This window comes from Hypanus sabinus, chromosome 7 (assembly GCF_030144855.1).
Source record: "Hypanus sabinus isolate sHypSab1 chromosome 7, sHypSab1.hap1, whole genome shotgun sequence".
In the NCBI taxonomy this organism is placed as follows: domain Eukaryota; kingdom Metazoa; phylum Chordata; class Chondrichthyes; order Myliobatiformes; family Dasyatidae; genus Hypanus; species Hypanus sabinus.
Window position 1 is genome coordinate 175,811,167 of NC_082712.1, and position 21,053 is coordinate 175,832,219.

Below are 21,053 nucleotides of genomic sequence, written 5' to 3' on the forward strand. Positions count from 1 at the left end.
CATTCCATGCATACACCACTCTCTGCATAACAAACCTATCTCTGACATCCCCCTGTATTTTTCTGCGATAATCGTCAACTTATACCCCTTGGTATGAGTCATTCTCACCCTGGGAAGAAGTCTCTGGCTATCCACTCAGTCTCTGCTTCTTATCAAAGTACACCTATAACAAGTCACCTCTTACCTTCCTTCACACTAAAGTGAAAAGCCCTCATTTGCTTAGTCTCATAAGATATACTCTCCAATCTAGGCAACATCCTGGTAAATCACCTCTTCACCCTCACTAAAGCTTCCACATCCTTCCTATAATGAGGTGACCAGAACTGAATGCAGCCTAAGTTCAGTTTAACCATAGTTTTATAGAGCTGTAACATCACCTCATGGCTCTTGAACTCAGTCCCCCGACTAATATAGGCCAACACATCAAATGCCTTTTTAACCACCCTAATAACTTGCTTAGCAATCTTGAGGAATCTCTGCATGTGGACCCAAAGATCCCACTTTTCTTCCATACTGCTAAATATCCTGCCATTTTTTTTTCTGTATTCTGCCTTCAAATTTGACCTTTCAAAGTGAATCATCTCATATTTGCCCGGGTTGAATTCCATCTGCCACTTCCCAGCCCAGTTTTGCATCCTATCAATTTCCCATTGTAACCTATGACAGCCTTCTAAACTATCCACAATTCCACCAACCTTCATGTCATCTATAAATGTGTTAACCCACCCTTCCATTTCTCCATCCAAGTCATTAATAATAATCACAAAGAGCAGGAATCCCAGAAAAGGTTCCCACGGAACACCCCTTGTCACCAATCTCCAGGCAGGAAAACTCCACATCTACCCTAAAGGGAATGCACTACCCTCTGCCTTCTGTGGATAAGTCAATTCTGAACCCACACAGTCAGGTTTCCCTGGATCCCATACCTCCTGACTTTCTAGATGAGCCCACCATGAGGAACCGTATCAAATGCCTTACTGAAATCCATATACACCACATCCACTGTTTGACGTTCATCTATGTGTGTATCCCTGACTTTTCATTCACCTGTTAAAATGTTTCAGAAATGTTGTTATTATATCCACTTCCATCACTTATGCTGGTAATGGATTACAGGTGCCTAGCTCTCTCGGTACAAAAGATTTGCCTTGCACATCTCCTTTAAACTTGCTCTCAACCACCTATGCAGCCACTACCTCTGAGTAATAAAACTAGCTTGTAACTTTCCTCCTATCACCTTAAAGCTACGTCCTCTACCTACTTGACATTTCCACCCTGAGAAGAGACTCTGCCTATCTCAAAAGTTTAAAGTTCTAGGTAAGTATATTATCACAATATGTCGATATACAAACCTAAGATTTATTTTCTTATGAGCATTCACAGTAAATGAAAAGAAAAATAATAATAATAATAACAAATAAACAAATAAGCAATAAATATCGAGACCATAAGATGAAGAGTTCTTGAAAGTGAGTCCATCGGTTGTGGGAACAGTTCAGTGTTGGAGTGAGTGATGTTGAGTGGAGTTGTCCCCTCAGGTTCAGGTAACTGATGGCTGAGGGGTAATAATCGTTGGTGAATCTGGTGATGAGAGTCCTGAGGCTCCTGTAGCTTCTTCCTGATGACAGCAACAAGAAGAGAGCATGGCCTGGGTGGTGGAGGTCCCTGATTTTGAATGCTGCTTTCCTGTGACGGCACTCTGTGTATATGTGCTCAATGGTAGGGAGGGCTTTACCCGTGATGGACTGGGGCCTATCCATTGCTTTCTATAGGATTTTCCATTTAAGGGTGTTGGTGTTTCCATACAAGGCTGTGATGCAGGGAAGCCTAGCCTATCGTTGCCTCTCATTATTTTATACATGTCTTCCTCAGCTGTTTGTTCGAGAGATGATTACTGTTTTGGCTTTTTAAGGAAAATCATTATGGCCAACTTTTCACAGCGTAGGTCACAATGAGGTCATCGGTGTGTGTCGCGTGGGGAATGATGCCGAGAGACTGGGACGAGATCACTGGAGTGAAATGCTCAGCTATCCCCGGAAACCAGTGGCACACTGGCACCAATTGGCAGAGGTAAGAACCTGGATGGCTTTGCAGGTTTGGAAGGAGGCACGTGGGTGTGTCCCCAGTGATGGCCTTTCATATTTGGTAAGGCCTCCAATCGAAGAGCAAAGAAACTCAAAGGATTTTAAAAGGAAATCCCACAGAAAAATAAAGGAATACAATAGATTCCATAAAAAACCTCGTACACCAAAGAAGATTCTCTGAAACTGTGTAGTTAGTTCAGCTCTGAGGCGAGTACAGAAATCCAGCCCAGTCTAGCAATCCAATGCCTGATAGGCAAAGATTGTTCCTGAATCTGGGAGCATAGTGACCAACACTCCTGCACCTTCCTCCTGATCAGGAGTTCCAACCTGGGGTCCACAGACCCTTTGGTTAATGGTAGAGGTTGGGAACCCCGGCTCCCAATGGGTCAAGTGCAGGCAGTCGGGATGGGCTCAGGTGGGGAATCTTGGCTGGCACTGAGTAGTGTGGCTGAACACTGGTTCATTTTCCACTCTAGGGCCTCCACACTTTAATCTGCTTTAAGATTCACCCCAGCGCCTTCTCTTCTCTACAGGGGGCACTGCACAATGGCCCAATTCTACTCCTGTGGCTCATGGACTGAATATGGAGACTGGAACAGTGTGTATCATTGGGCTATTTATAGCAAATTAAATTCTGTAAAAGTTGAGTTTCGAAAGCCAACAGTCCATCTTTGAACTTGTTCTCATCTCTGAAGGGTAGAATAATATTTGGAGCAAATGAGAACGGCTTACAGAGTAGATGTAGGGCTAAACAAAATCCATCAGGGAGGTACTAGTATTTAAACAGATGGCTTATGAATATTCATTCTGAGTTTCAACCCATTTATGTCCCTCATCATGTTATTGCACCTATGATAGAGTACAACACACTTAAATAATGTATGGGATTTAATCTTCTCAGATAAAACTAATTTCTCTCATTATTTTAATTAATACTTTATGAGATGATGTCTGACATATTCTCTATATTGTTTCAAATGTATTTGATGCTTAAGTGGAGTGAATAACTCCATTATTTCCATTCAAAGAGACATTTTGATTCAGTTAATTAAACAAATAAAATAATTGAATAAAACACAAGACCCTTATGAAATCAAACTACAGAGTCTTAGAGTACTACAGAAGAGTAGTAGGTTCTTCAGTCCATCTAGTTGATGCTGACCTAGTCCCAACAACCTGCACCTGGACCATATACCTTCAGACTTCTCACATCCATATACCTATTCAAATTTCTCTTCAATATTGAAATCAAACCCACATCAACACTTCCACTAGCAGCTTAGACCACACTCTCAACCACCCTCTGGGTGAAGAAAATCTCTCTCATGGTCCCCTTAAATATTTCACCTTTCACCCTTAACCTATGGCCTCTAGTTCTAGTCTCACCCAACCTCAGTGGAAAAGGCCTGCTTGCATTTCATCACGATCATCATTATGTGCCATGTCGTATGACATGGGTGATCACAGCCATCCATCTGTCTTTAATCTGATCATTGCCTGTGGGGAAGACCACCTTCATGCTCTTATTCTTATTCTTTTCTCTAACCACGACCATGATTATTCTTGGCAAATTTTCTAAAGAAGTGGTTTTCCATTCCTTTCTTTGGGGCAGTGTACTCTGTTTTTATCACTTATAATTTTGTATAAGATCATAAGACCATAAGATATAGGAGCAGAAGTAGGCCATTCGGCCCATCGAGTCTGCTCTGCCATTCAATCATAGGCTGATCCAATTCTTCCAGTCATCCCCACTCCCCTGCCCTCTCCCCATATCCTTTGATGCCCTGGCTAATCAAGAACCTATCTATCTCTGCCTAAATGCACCCAATGACTTGGCCTCCACAGCCAAGTCATTGCAACAAATTCCACAGATTTACCATCCTCTGACTAAAGTAATTTCTCCTCATCTCTGCTCTAAGTGCTGTCCTTCACTCCTGAAGTTACACCCTCCTGCTCTAGACTCCCTTATCATGGGAACTAACTTTGCCATATCTAATCTGTTCAGGCCTTTTGACATTTGGAATGTTTCTATGAGATCCCCCTCATTCTCCTGAACTCCAGAGAATACAGCCCAAGAGCTGCCAGACATTCCTCATATGGTAACCCTTTCATTCCTGGAATCATTCTCGTGAATCTTCTCTGAACCCTCTCCAATGTCAGTATATCTTTCCTAAAATAAGGAGCCCAAAACTGCACACAATACTCAGTGTGGTCTCATGAGTGCCTTATAGAGCCTCAACATCACATCCCTGCTCTTATATTCTATACCTGTAGAAATGAATGCCAACATTGCATTCGCCTTCTTCACCACTGATTCAACCTGGAGGTTAATTTTTAGGGTATCCTGTACAAGGACTCCCAAGTCCCTTTGCATCTCTGCATTTTGAATTCTCTTCCCATCTAAATAATAGTCTGCCCATTTAATTTTTCTACCAAAGTGCATGACCATACACTTTCCAACATTGTATTTCATTTGCCTCTTCTTTGTCCATTCCCCTAAACTATCTTAAGTCTCTCTGTAGGCTTTCTGTTTCCTCAACACTACCCGCTCCTTCACCTATCTTTGTATCATCGGCAAATTTAGCCACAAATCCATTAATCCCATAGTTCAAATCATTGACATACATTGTAAAAAGCAGCAGTCCCAACACCGACCCCTGTGAAACTCCACTGGTAACTGGCAGCCAGCCAGAATAGGATCCCTTTATTCCCACTCTCTGTTTTCTACCGATCAGCCAATGTTCCACCCATGCTAGTAACTTCCCTGTAATTCCATGGGCCCTTACCTTGCTAAGCAACCTCATGTATGGCACCTTGTCAAAGGCCTTCTGAAAATCCAAGTACACCATGTCTACTACATCTCCTTTGTCTACCCTGCTTGTAGTTTCCTTAACAAATTGCAATAGGTTAGTCAGGCAGAATTTTCCTTTCAGGAAACCATGCTGGCTTTGGCATGTGGCTCCAGGTACTCCATAATCTCATCCCTAACAATTAATTCCAACAACTTCCCAATCACTGATGTCAGGCTAAGAGGTCTATAGTTTCCTTTCTGTTGCCTCCCTTTCTAGTCAACTTTAGCCAGTTCCCCTCTCATGCCATTGTATATTTCTAACAAATCTCTCCCTCAATCTCCTTTGCTCCAGGGAATAAAGTCTTGACCTATTCAACCTTCACCAATAACTAGGTTGTCAAGTCCCGGCAATGTCCTTGTCAAATTTCTCTGCACTCTTTCAATCTTATTGATATCTTTCCTCTGGGTAGGTGACCAAAACTGTGCACGATACTCCAAATCTGACCTCATCAACATTTTCTAAAACTTCAACTTAACATGCCAACTCCTGTATCTAAAACTTTGATTTATGAATGTCAATGTGCCAAAAACTCTCTTTACAAACCTATCGACTGTACCTGTGATGCCCCTCTCAAGGAATTATGGACCTGTATTCTCAGATCCCACTGTTCTAATGTACTCCTCAATGTCCTTCTATGGAAACCCTACCTTAATTTGTCCTCCTAAAGTGCATCAGCTCACAATTGTCTGCACTACATTCCATCTACAATTTTTCAGCCCATTTTTCCAGCTGGTCCAGATCCCACTGAAAGTTTGGACAGTCTTCCTCAATGTTCACTGCACCCCCCCCCCCCCATCTTGGTATCAGCCACAAATTTGCTGATCCCATTTTTCTATACTATCACCCAGATCATTGATTTGCTGTAGATGACAAACAACAACAGACCCAGCACTGGTACCTGCGGTCCTCCACTTGTCACAGGCCGCCAGTCAGAGAGGCAATCATCTACTGTTACTTTCTGTCTTCTCCAGCGAAGCCAAAGTCTCATCCAATTTGCTACCTCATTCTTCTAAACTCCAGCATGTACAGGCCCAGAGCCCTGGAACACTCTTCACGTGTTAAACCTTTCATTCCCAGAATAATACTCATGAACTTCCCATGGACCCTCTCCAATACCAGCACATCTTTTCCAAGATATGGAGCCCAAAACTGCTCCCAGGTGAGGGCTGACCAATGTCTTATAAAGCCTCAGCACCGAATTGTTAAATTTGTATTCTAGTCATCTCAAAGTGAATGCTAACATTGCATTTGCCATCCTTACTGCATTTTCCTTGCAGGTGGCGGTGGAGATGAGTCTCTACTAAAGGATGTGTAAGGTGCTCCTTCCCTCTGCACGTCACCCTTGGGCAAGGTGTAACTCCTGCTTAGCCCCTTGATCAGGGTCAAATGAAGCCCTGGGAGCAGGTGGTGAATGATCATATGAGCAGCCTGTGCATATCACATCCTGGTTATACAACAGACAACCTCTGAAGAGTTGCAAACATCAGAAAATCAGTAGATACTGAAGATCAAAAGAAGCACACACAGCATGAAGGAGGATCCCAGCCCGAAACATCGAATGCAATATCTGAAGAGTATTGATAATGGCTGGGGTCATTTCTCTAGTAAAGCCACGGCCCAGAAGAAGGCAATGGCAAACCTCTTCTATAGAAAAATTTGCCAAAAACAATTGTGATCATGGACAGACCATAATTGTCCACTTCATATGACATGGCACATAATGGACAAACTGAACTACAGATTCAACTTGAAAGTTAACCTTAATCATTTGGCTGCTACCATCTACCAAATGGGATCTCTCACATCCCCTACCTGGCCATACTTATCTGTCATCATACACTCCTCTCTAAACCATCAATCATTTCCCAATCGTTTGTCATCATTCCCCTTATCCTCTTTATATCAGCCATCTCCCCTCTCCTCTCTGAGGTAGGGTTCTGACCTGAAACATCAACTGCTCCTCTCTCCCTTCAGATTCTGATCAGCCTGCAGTGTTCCTCCAGCAGACTGCTTGTTGCTAAATAGGGAAATAAATATTTCTTATTGTAGTTTATAGTCTATTTTATACACACTTTGGCCACTTTATTAGGTACACTTGTACACCAGCTTGTTAATGCAAATATCTAATCTGCCAATCATAAGGTACCAACTTGATACATAAAAGCATGCAGACATGGTCAAGAGGTTCAGTTGATGTTCAGACCGAACATCAGAATGGAGAAGAAATGTGATCTAAGTGACTTTGACTGTGCCAGACAGGGTGGTTCGAGTATCTCGGAAACTGCTGATCTCCTGGAATTTTCACAAACAATGGTCTCTAGAGTTTTAGAGAATAGTGTGAAAGACTAAAAGGCATCCAGTGAGTGGCTGTTCTGTTTGTGAAAATACCTCGTTAATGAAAGAGCTCAGAGGAGAATGGCCAGACTGGTTCAAGGTGACGGTAACTCAAATAATCACACATTACGACAGTGGTGTGCAGATGATCATCTCTGAACGTACAACACATTGAACCTTGAAATGAATGGGCTACAACAACAGAAGACTATGTATATACACGCAGTGGCCACTTTATTAAGTACAGGAGATACTTAATAATTTAGTACACTATCAGTCACACAGGGTGACTGAATCACAAAAACTGACGTGGACATTGATCTGATAAGGAGCATCTCAGCAAGAGAAAATGGCTAATGGATTTTATAGAAGGAATTCTAGAACTCAGTCCCTCGGTATCTAGAAATATGATGACCACATTTCTGCAAGGCAGGATTCCTGGAGGGACATCTTTATAGAACAGAGATGAGGAGGAATTTCTTTAGCCAAGGAGTGGTAAATATATGGAATTCATTGCCACAGAAGGATGGGAATATTTAAGGCGGAGGTTGACAGGTTTGTGATCAGGACTAGGGAGAAGGCAGGAGAATGGAGCTGCGAGGGATATTAAATCAGCCATGATGAAATGGCGGAGCAGACTCGATGGGCTGAATGGACTAATTCTGCTCCAATGTTTTATGCTTTTATGTCACTTCCTCATGTGGGAGGTGAGAATTCATTCTGCATAATTATGGCTTATCTCTCGACTACTTAGTGTTCATTTCTGGTCACCTCATTACAAGGGATTGAGTTCAAGAGCCACCAAGTAATGTTGCAGTTCCATAAAACTCTGGTTATACCAAACTTAGAGTATTGATTTCAGTTCTGACCACTTCATTATAGGAAGGATGTAGAAGCTTTAGAGAGGGTACTCAGAAACTTTACCCGGTAGCCAAACGTTTTAATCCCCATTCCCAATCCAACATGTTGGCCCATGGTCTCCTCTTGTACCCCGATGAGCCCACCCTCAGGATGGAAGAGTAACACCTTATATTCCGTCTGGGTAGCCAACTTATTGGCATGAATGTCGATTTCTCATTCAGGTAAAATATAATCCTACCACCTCCCCTATTCTTCAATTGCTCAATCCGGCCTCTTACCTCTTTTCACCTGCCTGTCACCTACCCTTAGTGCTCCTTCTTCTTCCCCTTCTCCTATGGTTCATTCTCCTCTCCATCTTTCCTACTCCCTGGCTTCATCTATCACCTTCTACCCTGTCCTCCTTCCCCTCCACCCACCTTTTTATTTTGCCATCTTTCCTGTTCCTTTGCAGTCCTGATGAAGGGTCTCAGCACAAAATATTGACCGTTTATTCACTTCCATAGATGCTACCTGACCGGCTGAGCTCCCCCAGCATTGTGTGTGTGTTGCCGGGGTGCTGCCCGAATTAGAGAGCAGGTTTATGAGGTGACGTTGAGGGAGCTGGGGCTTTTCCCTTTGGCGTGAAGGAGGATGAGCGTTGACTTGATAGAGGTATGCAAGATCATAAGAGGCATAGATAGAGTAGACAGCCAGCAACTCTTTCCCAGGGAGTATAAAGGAGATGTCAGCAGTGTTTTTAGACAGAGAGGGGTGAGTATGTGAAACACACTGACAGAGGGGATGTAGAGGCAGATGCATTAGGGACATTTTAAAAACTCTTAGATTGGCACATGGATAGAAAAATGGAGGGCTCTGTAGGAAGGAAGGGTTAGATTGGTCTCAGAGTAGGTTAGAAGGTCATCACAATGTTCTGAACTGTTCAATACTCTATGGAAGTGCAGTGCAGGCAGATAATAAAGTGTAAGGTCATAACAGGATAGACAGGAAGGTAAAAAAAAATCATCTTTTTGTACAAGATATCCAGTAGCAGTGGGATAGAAGCAGCCTTTGAGACTAGAGGTGTGTGCTTTCAGGTTTTGATATCTTCTGCCTGAAGGGAGAGGTGTGAAGAGAGAATGCCTGGGCTGGGTGGGAACTTTGCTTATGCTGGTTGCCTCACTAAGTCAGTGAGAAGTGTAGACATGGGGGGTTGGCTTGTTCACAGCTGAACTGTGTTCACATAACTCTCTGCAGTTTCTGATGGTCACAGGCAGAGCAGTTGCCGTACCAAGCTGTGATACATCCAGATGGGATGCTTTCTGTGCTGCATCGATAAAAATAGCTTTGAACCATATCATAAAAACGATGTTAGTTAAGAATTGAGGCAAGGTTATCGGAGATCTTTAACTGGATTGAAGATTATATGGGGAGGGTGAGGGTAGTTTAATGGAGGAATTCACTGTTGTACAGAGCTGGTGTGTAATAAAGACTGGTCTTGACAGCAATGTTTACCTCACAGAAATAAAGCAAGAAAACTGGTTTTGCTCTGATATTCTTTCCTCCCTGTCTCTGAAACATTTGCCTTTTCAAACACTTACCCAGTGTCTTACTATTGAATCTACCCTGTCCTCTTGGTGAAATTGAATAAAAATTCTCCTCAGTTTCCCTCCACTTTTGCAAACACAAGATATTCCACAGATGTTGGAAGTCCAGAGCTACAGACACAGAAGTCTGGAGGAACTCAGCAGGTCAGGCATCATCTATGGAAATGAATAATGAGCCAATATTTTTGGCTGAGACCCTTCATCAGGGCTCATAAAGATTGAACATCTCAGCCTGAAATAGTGGCTGTGCACTCCTTTGCATAGATTTTGCCTGACCTGCTAAATTCCCACAGAATTTTATGTGAGTTGCTCTGGATTTGCAGCATCTGTAGAATCTATGTGTTTATAATACATAGTTCTAGATGTTTTGTAAACTTTGAAGTAATTCCCAAAGCATAGACTTTAAACTTTACAAGATGACTCTCCAGCTATCCTCTTTCCCCTTCTCCCACATTGTTATGATGGCATCTTCTCCCTTCCTTTTCAGTCCTGAAGAAGGGGCTCACCAGAAATGTTCAATGTTTATTCCTCTCCACAGGTGCTCCTGACCTGCTGAGTTCCTCTAGCATTTTGTATGTGTTATTCTGGATTTGTAGGATGCATTTCACTAACTCTCTGTACACAGGCTACTGAACCTCCTGTTAAAGCAAAGTTGAAATGTAAATCTTGAAGATAATCCAATAGCAATTTCTTTTAAATCAGGATCAGGTTCATTATCATTGGCATACATTATGTTGTAAACCTTGTTGTTTTGTGACAGTGGTACATAAAATATACTATAAACTAAAATAAATAAATATAATATATATATATAAATAATTCAATAAGTAGTGCAAAAAACATTGAAGTAATGTTTATAAGTTCATTGTTCATTCAAAAATCTGATGGCAGAGGGAAAGAAGTTATTCCGAAAACAACTGTACCCTGAAAGAGGCTACACAGGTTGAGAAGTCATCTGAGACGCTTGCCTTATTCATCAAGGCATCGATTTTGAAAGCCTGGAAGTCATGTTGCAACTTCACAAAACTCTAGTTCGGCTGCATCTGGAGTATTACATACATACAGTTCTGGTCCCCCCATTATAGGAAAGATGTCAAGGTTTTGGAGAGGGTGCAGAAGAGGTTTAACAGGATGATGCCTAGATTAGAAGACATGGTGCTATAACGAGAGGTTGGACAAACTTGGATTGTTTTCTCTGGAGTGGCAGGGGCTGAGGAGAGATTTATAAGATTGAGAGAGGCATAGATGAAGCAGACAGACAATATCTTTTTCCCAGGTTTGAGATGTCTAATACATAGGGCATGGATTTAAGGGTAATTTAAGGGATTTAAGAGAGGGGGTAATTTCAAAGCAGATGTGAGGGGCAAGTTTTTTTACACACAGCAAGTAGTGGGTTCCTGGAATGAGCTGCCTGGGGTGGTGGCAGAGGCAGATACATGGGTGACTTTAAGAGACATTTAGATAGACACATGATTGGAAGGGAAACGGCAGGATATGGACATTGTGTAGGCAGAAGAGATTAGTTTACTTGGCCATTTAATGACTAATTTAATTGGCTTGGCACAACATTGAAGGCTGTGTTCCTGTGCTCTCCTGTTCTATGTTCTGTGTTTGATGCACCATCAATAACTCTCTCTGAGACGTAAGGCGAGATATCGGCTTTTATTGACTGGAAGAAGGAACAAGCAGTGAGTGACCACCATACTACATCCTGGAGACTGAGAGGCCGGGCTCAGGCCTTGATCACCTTTATACAGGGGTCTGTGGGAGGAGCCACAGGAGCAGTCAGCAGGGGGCGTGTCCAGACAGGTATATGTAGTTCACCTCCTACGTAGTGAGTGTGTGCACCTCCTGTACCTCCTCCCTGACAGTGGTGAAGTGTAAAGGATATGCCCTGGCTGATGGATTTTTGAATGTCCTGGATGCTGGCGAGGGTAGAGCTCATGATGCAGCTGGCTGAGTTTACAGCCTTCTGCAGCTTTTTCCCATCCTGTGAACTTTTCAATTTATAAGGATTGTGACCAAAATGTTTATCAGTAGAGTATCTAGACTTCCCTGAGAATTAACAAGGCCCTCAAAGTCCAACGCAGGTGGCATGAATATATTGTTGGCTTTCAGGATCGAGTGCAGTGAGTTCACAAAGATTAGCATCTGCCTACCAGATGCTTAGCATCTGGTAGGTGACAACAGAATGTGCACAAATTGGTAGCTAGATGACAGCCCTGTTTCAAGATGTACTCAAGAGATTTGGTTTAGACCTCTGATCCAAGCTTTGGGAGTGCTTCCTACTGATCTATTGGAGTGAAGGGCATTCCACTGAGCTATGCTGACCAAAACTAAAGACCCACGAAACTAGATGGTAACGGTTTCAGGTGAGAAGGGAAGGATTTAAATGGAATTGAGGGACAACTTCTTCAGCCAGAAGCTTGTCTGTATATGAAAGGAACTGCCAGAGGAAGGTGAGGCAAGAACATTAACAAAATTTAAGAGACTCATGGACAGGCATATGAATAGGAAAGATAAGAGTGATATGTGCCATATTTGGACAAATGGAACTGGCTTAGGCAGGTACTTTGGTCCATAGTTTCTTTTCCACTGCTTTGAGATTCTGAGCCTATAAACACCATCCCATAATTTATTTTCTCTAGATGTATTTATTTATTTATTGTTTTTTTTTGTAGTAATTTTGTGGGTGGTGGGATGGAGATGCCCCTCTACAAAAAGAGATGTAAGATGCTCCTTCCCTCCACTAATCCACAGGTTACCCTTGGGCAAGATCAGCTTATTCCCCCCAATCAGGGTCATGTGAAGCCATGGGAGCAGGTGGTGCATATCACAGGTCCTGGTTACGTGACCACTGACACCAGGCAGGCAATCTCTGAAGAGTATTGATAATGGCTGGGGTCACCGCTTTGTAAAGACACTGCCCAGAAGAAGGCAATGACAAACCACCTCAGTGGAAAAGACTACCAAGAGTAATCGCGGTCATGAAAAGGTCATGAGTGCGTATATCATACGACTTGGCACGTAACAAATGAGCAATAGTCATTTTACACCTTTGATACAAAACTACAAACTACAAACTGCAAAACTACTAACCCTGTTAGTCAGTGATAATAAATCTGATTGTAATTCTCCTGCATTCCTGAGCATTCAGATTGCTGTACCAGGCCATGATGCAACTGGTCAGGATACTTTTGACAGTGCCCACGTATAAAGCTGTGAGTGCACTGGAGCTTCCAAAGTTCAAAAGTTTAATGTAAATTTATTATCAAAGTGCATATGTCACCTTGAGATTCATTTTCTTGCAGGCATTTACATGAAATTAAATGAATACAATAGAATTTATGAAAACCTATAAATAACAAAGATAAAGAGCCATTGTGCAGAAGAAGACAAACTGTGCAAATATAAAAATAATTAATACTGAGAGTGTGAGCTGACGAGTCCTTGAAAGTGAGTCTGTAGGTTGTGGAATTAGTCAGTGCTGAGGTGGGTGAAGTTATCCCCTCTGTTTCAAGAGCCTAATGGTTGAGGGGTAATAAATGCTCCTGAACCTGGTGGTGTGGGTCCGAGTCTCCTATACCTCCTTCTGCATGGCAGCAGCAAGAAGGGAGCATGACTGGGATGGTATGTGTCCTTGATGATGAATTCTGCTTTCTTGTGGCTGTGTTCCTTGTAAATGTGCCCAACAGATCAAATGACGTCGTCTCCTGCAGTGCAATACTCCTTCAACACCTCACTGGTGTCTCTGCATAAATTGCACTTAACCCTCTGACTCACAATTGCGAACAAGCCTTTGATTGTGACAGGAGATTTTTTTTAAATGTTGCTGCACATCAAAAGTTGTTGGTGACTCATTGATTCAGGGTTCAGTTTTTTACAATTTAACTCCTTCTCTCCCTGGAGGTTTTGATGCTGAAATTAAACTTATTTCACAATAGGTGATCTTATCATCATCATTATGTGTTATGCTGTATGATGTGGGCAATCATGGTCTCATGATCATGTTTATTCTTGGCAATTTTTCTACAGAAAGTGGTTTGCCATTGCCTTCTTCTGGGCAGTGTCTTTACAAAGCGGTGACCCCAGTCATTATCTATACTCTTCAGAGATTGTCTGGAATCAGAGGTCGCATAACTGGTACTTGTGATATGCACCAGCTGCTCAAACATCCGTCCACCACCTGGTCCCATGGCTTCATGTGACCCTGATCGGGAGGTCTAAGCACCTTGTCCGAGGGTGATCTGCGGGTTAGTGTAGGGAATAGCGCCTTGTGCATCCTTTTGTAGAAATGCATCTCCAACTCACCACCTGCTGATTTTATAAAGATGTATAAAAACATGAGGGGAATAGAATGGGTGAATGGAGACAGTCTGTTTCCCATGCTTAGGTGATCAAGAATCAGAATTAGTGTCAGGTTCAATGTCACTGACATATCTCATGAAATTTGTTGTTTTGTGGCAGTTGTGTAGTGCAATGTATAAAAGACATTTAAGTTGCGATGAAACATTTTAACTGAGAGGGAGTTAATTTAAGAGGAAATTAAAGGACAACTTTTTTTTACACAAAAGGGCAATATCTATGAGGAATGAGCTGCTAGAGGAAGTGTTTAAGGCGGGTACAATAACAACATTTAAAACACAGTTGGAACAGGTACATGGATTAGAAAGGTGTAGAAGGTTATGAGCAAAACTCTGACAAATGGGACTGGATTGGATGGAGTATTTTGGTTAGTATGGGCCAGTTGGGCTGAAGGGCCTGTTTCTGTGCTGTATTACTCAGAATCAGGTTCAATATCACCACCATATCTCATGAATTTTTTTGTTTTAGGGCAGCAGTACAGTGCACTATATAGTAATAGAAGTTATAAATTACAATAAGTATATTAAAAAAGTGTTAAATAAGTTGTGCCTAAATGAGGGGGAAAGTAGTGATTTAGTGTTCATGGTTTCATTGTCCAGTCACAAATCGGGTAGCAGTGGAGAAGATGCTGTTCCTGAAACATTGAGTGTGTGTCTTCAGGCTCCCGTACCTGTTCCTTGACAATAGCAATGAGAAGAGGGCATGGTCTGTCTTGTATCACTCTTCTCTGCAAAAGTCACCAGCAGTATATGGAAGTTCTAGATGTAAGGGGTCACGAAGTGTGTGAATTCACCATTACTAGAGAGAAGGTTCTTGGGAATCTGAAAGGTCAGAAGGTAGGTAAGTCACCTGGACCAGATGGTGTACACCCCAGGACTCTGAAAGAGGTAACTGAAAAGATCATGGAGGCTTTAGTAATGATCTTTCAAGAATCACTAGTTTCTGGAATGGTTCCAGAAGCTGGAAAATTGCAAATGTCATTTCACTCTTCAAGAAGGGAGAGAGACAGAATAAAGGAAACTTTAGGCCAGTTAGTCAGACCTCAGTGGTTGGGAAGATGTTGGAGTCAATTATTAGGGATGAGTTCTCAGGGTACTTGGAGGCACATGATAAGACAGGCCATAGTCAGCATTGTTTCCTCAAGGGAAAATCTTGCCTGACAAATCTGTTGGAATTCTTTGAAAAAATAACAAGCAGGATAGACAAAGGAGAATCAGTTGATATTGTGTACTTGGATTTTCAGAAAGCCTTTACCAAGGTGCCACACATGAGGCTGCCTAATAAGCTAAGAGCCCAATGTATTACAGGAAAGATTCTAGCATGGATAAAGCAGTAGCTGAATGGCAGGAGGCAAAGAGTGGGAATAAACTGGTTGCTGTGACTAGTGGTGTTCCACAGGGATCTGTGTTGGGACTGATTCTTTTTTAAGTTATATGTCAACGATTTGGATGATGGCTTTGTTGTAAAGTTTGCAGACGATATGAAGATAGGTGGAGGGGCAGGTAGTTTTGAGGAAGTAGAGAGGCTACAGAAGGACAGACAGATTAGGAGAATGGGCAAAGAAATGGCAAACAGAATACAGTGTCAGGAAATGTATGGTGCACTTTGGTGGTAGAAATGAAAGGGTTGACTATTTTCTAAATGGAGAGAAAATATGAAAAACTGAGGTGCAAAAGGAATTGGGATTCTGTGTGCAGGATTCCTTAAAGGTTACTTTGCAGGTTGAGGCTGCGGTGAGGCAGGCAAATCCAATGTTAGCATTCATTTGAAGTGGACTAGAATATAAAAGCAACATAGTAATTTTGAGATTTTATAAAGCACTGGTGAGGCCTCACTTGGAGTATTGTGAGGAGTTTTGGGCTAAAACTGGAGAGGGGTCAAAGGAGGTACATGACAATGATTCCAGGATTGAATGGCTTGTCATGTGAAGAACATTCAATGGCTCTGGGCCTGTATTCACTAGAATTCTGAAGAATGGGGGGTGACCTCATTGAAACGTATCAAATGCTGAAAGATCTTGATAGAGTGGATGTGGACAGGATGTTTCCTATGATGGGGAGTGTAGGACCAGAGAACAGAGGGATGTACCTTTAGAATGGAGATAAGGAGGAATTTCTTTAGCCAGAGAGTGGTGAATCTGTGGAATTCTTTGCCACAGGCAGCTGTGGAGGCTGAGGTTTTATGTATGTTTAAGGCAGAGGTTGATAGATTCTTCATTGGTCAGGCATGAAGGGATATGGGGAGAAGGCAGGAGATATGTGCTGAGAAGAAAATTGGATCAGCCGTAATGAAATGGTGGAGCAGGCTCGATGGTCCAAATGGCATAATTCTGCCCCTATCCTATACCTTATGCTCTTATAGTCTGCATGGTGGGGGTCCTTAATGATGGATGCCACCTTTCTGAGGCATTGCCTTTTGAAGATGTCCTTAAAGCTGAGAAGGCTAGTGCCCATGATAGAGCCTGCTGAAGTTTCAACTTTCTACAGTATTTTTCCAGTCCTGTGCAGTGGCCCCTCCATACTAGGCAGTGATAACACCAGAAATGTTCTGCACAGTACTCCTGTAAAAAACTGCTAACTGTTTTTGGTGATATACCAATTCTCCTCAAACTCCTAAAGAAAATGCTGGAGTTACTGAACAGTCAGGCAGCCAATGTGGAGATGAAAACAGAATTATCATTTCATCTTGGTGACCTTTCATCACAACTGGGAGTGTTCTGATTTTCAGGGGATGAAGGGTCACTGATCAGAAACATTGATGCACTGACATATGTCATGGACTTCATTGTTTTACATATAGCAGTGTACTGCAATACGTAAGAGATGATAAGTCACTAATAGAAATATATTAAAAATAAATAAATAGTGTTCATGGCTTCATGGTCTGTTCAGAAATCTGATGGTGGTGAGGAAGAAGCTAGATGCAGGGGTCACAATATAGAAGTTTACAGGTGATGCCAAAAACGTGTGGGTTGGGAGTTTAGTTGTCCGAAGTGAGTTAGTGAGGAATGGGATTATGAGGACCAGCTGATAGTAATGTGAGGTGGATAAAATTAGTTAGAGGAAAATGAGTGTGAAGAATAGTCTGTGTCTGTCTTCTGCTTTTTAACTCTTTGCTTTCATATGTCTGTTCACCTGCCCTGTACCTCCAGCTGTGTCACACCATCTGTGCTGACCTTTCTTCCAGTGTCCCATAGTTCTGTCACTCCTTCTCCTTCACCCATCAGGGTCTTGAACCAGAGGGGATAACTTCACTTGCCCCTTCACTGAACTGTTCTCACAACCCATGGACTTATTTTCAAGGAATCTTCAACACATGTTCTCAATATTTATTGCTTATTTATTTATTATTATTACTGTATTTTTTTTCTTTTGTATTTGCACAGTTTGTTGTCTTTTACACATCGGTTATTTGTCCTTTTGGGGAAGGTCTTTCATTGATTCTATTATGTTTCCTGTGTTTACTGTGAATGCCCTTGATGCACCATCAATAACTCACACTGAGACGTAAGGCGAGATATCGGCTTTTATTGACTGGAAGAAGGAACCAGGAGTGAGTGCCCATCATACTACGTCCTGGAGACTGAGGCCGAGCGTCAGGCCTCAGATCGCCTTTATACAGGGGCCTGTGGGAGGAGCCACAGGAGCAGTCAGCAAGGGGCGTGTCCAGACAGGCACATAGTTCACCACAGCCCTCAGGGTTGTATATAGTGACATAAGTGCACTTTGGTAATAAATTTACTTTGAACTTTGAAAATCACTGGCACTTTCTGATGAGAAAGTTTAAATATGGTTTAGAACATAGAATGTCATGCAATCTCTTTGACCAACCATGTTATGCTGAAATTTTAACCTACTCTTAAGATCAGTCTAACCCTTCCCTCCTACACAGTCCTCTATTTTTCTATCATCTACCGTATGCCAATTTAAGAGTCTCTTAAATGTCTCTAATGTATCTGCCTCTACCACCAACCCTACCAGCGTTTTCCATTCACTCACAATTCTCTGTGTAAAAATCCGACATCTGACATCCCCCTTGTACTTTTCTCCAATCAGCTTAAATTACACCCCCTCGTATTAGCCATTTTCACCTTAGGAAAAAGTCTGTGGAAGAGTCTGGCTACCCACTTGATCAATGCCTCTTTTCATCCCATACACCTCTATCAAGTCACCTTGCAACTTCCTTCACTCCAGAGAAAAACTCTCACTTGCTCAACCTACACTCCTGTGATAAAGATATATCAGCTCAAGAGAGCTCTACCCAGTGCCAGAGTGCTGTATTGGACTCACCTTACAAGCTATCTCATTGCTGTCTGCCTGCACTGCACTTTCTTTGTAGCCATTACACTTCATTCTGCAATCTGTTGTTGTTTTACCTCAATGCAACGAGTAATTAATTGATTTGTATGGAGGTTTGTCGGACAAGTTTTTCCATTGTTCTTCAATACCTGTGACAATAATGAAACAATTTACTGCTTTACCACTATGAAAAAGAAGAGGGCATGGGTTTAAGATCAGAGGTGAGAGATTCAAGGTTTTGAGGCACTGTTGGTCGAGATTGACAATGGATGTTGCGTCCTAGCTGTCTACGTTTGATACGCAGGCCAGGGCAGTATGATATGGAGAGCAAGCTATTGCCCTTGTAGCAGACTCGCCCTCACCACGCTGATGATGAATCCAAAGGAACGGCAGAGACTGATCCAGTTCAGCACCAACAGTGTCGCAGGAGTTGCCAGTCAACATTGACCTCAACGTAGGACGGCCTTCCGGACTCCAGCTCCAGATTTTTCCCAAAGCCTTTCCCATGAGTTGGTACAACTGCAAGGCAGCAGATGTTTCAGATCAGATTCTCCTTCTCCTAGATGAGCTGCCAGCCATGGCTGACAGGCCTCATCTGCCCGAAGTGACAGGTTTTAAGGTGACAGTAGCCTGTCTTTGCCCTTTCTCCTGTCAGTAGAAATGGTTCCACTACACTTAGTAGCTAAGCCACACTTGAAGGCCAGCTGCTGGCAAGCGCTTTAGAATGGGAATTAAGGATAGCTTCTTCACCCGAGGGAGGTGCCAGAAATAGTGGTTGAGGAGGAGACACACTAGCAACATTTAAAAGCCTCCTCAATAAGTCCATATGGATAGAAGAGATTTAGAACGTTATGGGCAGATCGTGCCAGCTCACTTGGCAACATATCATGGAGGAGTAGGCCCAGAGCTTGTTTCCCTGTCGATGGTCCTGTCTCCAGTTTATGTGGAAACTTCTCTCACAAAGAGTGTTTAGGCAGTGAAGAGGGTAAAGCACAACTTGGTTAAGCACATGAGGGTGAATGGAACTGGAGGATGGGGTGTCAGGAGACTCACAGAGAAGGACTGAATCGCCTATTTCTTGGCAGAAGGCTCTGTATCATTCCCACCTCCATGCTACACTCTGCAGCAGATGAGTAACTCTTCCCTCCTCCTCAACTCCTCACCCTAGGAATGTGTCAGCCAGTAGGGAATTATGTGAGAGAAGATTCCGGCTTGCATTTCACACCCTTGCGCGGAGAGGAACAGTGAGCAGCTGGGGCTTTACTCAGTCTTTAACCTTTTAAACCCAGGAACAGAGACATTTACAGAACGTGGTGAATCCAGCCCTTTCCATCACAGGCAAAGACCTCCCCACCATCTGTGAGGAATACTACCACGAGAGAGCAGCAGCCATCATCGAGGACCCCCACCATCCAGGCCTTGCTCTCCTCTCACCACTACCATCAGGCAAGAGATACAGAAGCCTTAGGTCCCACACCAGCAAGTTCAGGAACAATTATTTTACCGAACTTACTCCTGCACTGCAGCTCTCAACCAACACCACAAACTGCAGTCCTGTTTTCTAGTTATATGAGGATCGTTCGATGACCCCTGGGCCTCTACTCACTGGAATTCAGAAGAATGAGGGGTGACCTCATTGAAAGCTATTGAATGTTGAAAAGCCTGGATAGAGTGGATGTGGAGAGGATGTTCCCTATGGTGGGTGAGTCTAGGACCAGAGGACACAGCTTCAAAATAGAGGGATGTACACTTAGAATGGAGATGAGGAGGAATTTCTTCAGCCAGAGGGTGGTGAATCTGTGGAATTCGTTGTCACAGGTGGCTGTGGAGGCCAAGTCATTGGGTATGTTTAAGGCAGAAGTAGTTAGATTGTTGATTAGTCAGACCATGAAGGAATACGGGGAGAAGGAGAATGGGGATGAGAGGAAAATGAATCAGCCATGATGAAACGGTGGAGCAGACTCGATACAGCAAATGGCCTAATTCTGCTCCTTTATCCTATGGTCTTGTGATCTTTCTGGGACTTTACATGTTCTCAGAATTATTTATTTATTGAGTTTATTTATTATTTACACAGTTTGTTCTCATTTGCACAGTGGTTGCTTGTCAGTCTTTGTTACACAGTTTTTTTCTTAATAAATTCTAATGTATTCCTTTATTTTTTTGTAAATACCTACCAGAAAATGTGTCTCAAAGTAGTACATGGTGACATACGATACACGTACTTTGATAATAAATACACTTTGAACTTTGATGCTATAACGTGTGCAGTGACCCTCCAGCATCCTGAGCTGGCGGGGACAGGCACTATAGTTCCTGGAAGGGAAGGTTCAAGGAGAAGAGAACACAAATCCATGGGCAAAGACACAAAGGAGGGCAGATGTGAGGGGAACATTTTCACACTGAGAGTCAGAACTCAGTACCTATTCATTCATTATGTGTTGTGTCATATGACGTGGGGGATCCTGGTTTCATGATCATGACTGTTCTTGACAAATTTTTCTACAGAAGTGGCTTGCCATTACCTTCTTCTGGACAGTGTCTTTACAAGATGGGTGACCCCAGCCATTATCGATACTCTTCAGAGATTGTCTGCCTGGTGTCAGTGGTCGCATAACCAGGATTTGTGATATGCACCAGCTGCTCATACAACCATCCACCACCTGCCCCCATGGA

At 42.7% G+C, this 21,053-nt stretch overlaps 1 protein-coding gene across 1 annotated transcript in view; it reads left to right on the plus strand.

Annotated features, from left to right (window-relative positions):
- Positions 1 to 21,053, plus strand: part of syt9b (synaptotagmin IXb) — a 135,051-nt gene that overhangs the window by 110,609 nt on the left and 3,389 nt on the right. The window contains exon 6 of the mRNA XM_059976389.1: positions 1,941 to 2,070. Within this exon, the coding sequence (XP_059832372.1) occupies positions 1,941 to 2,070 (130 nt within the window). The remainder of the gene's footprint in view (positions 1 to 1,940; positions 2,071 to 21,053) is intronic.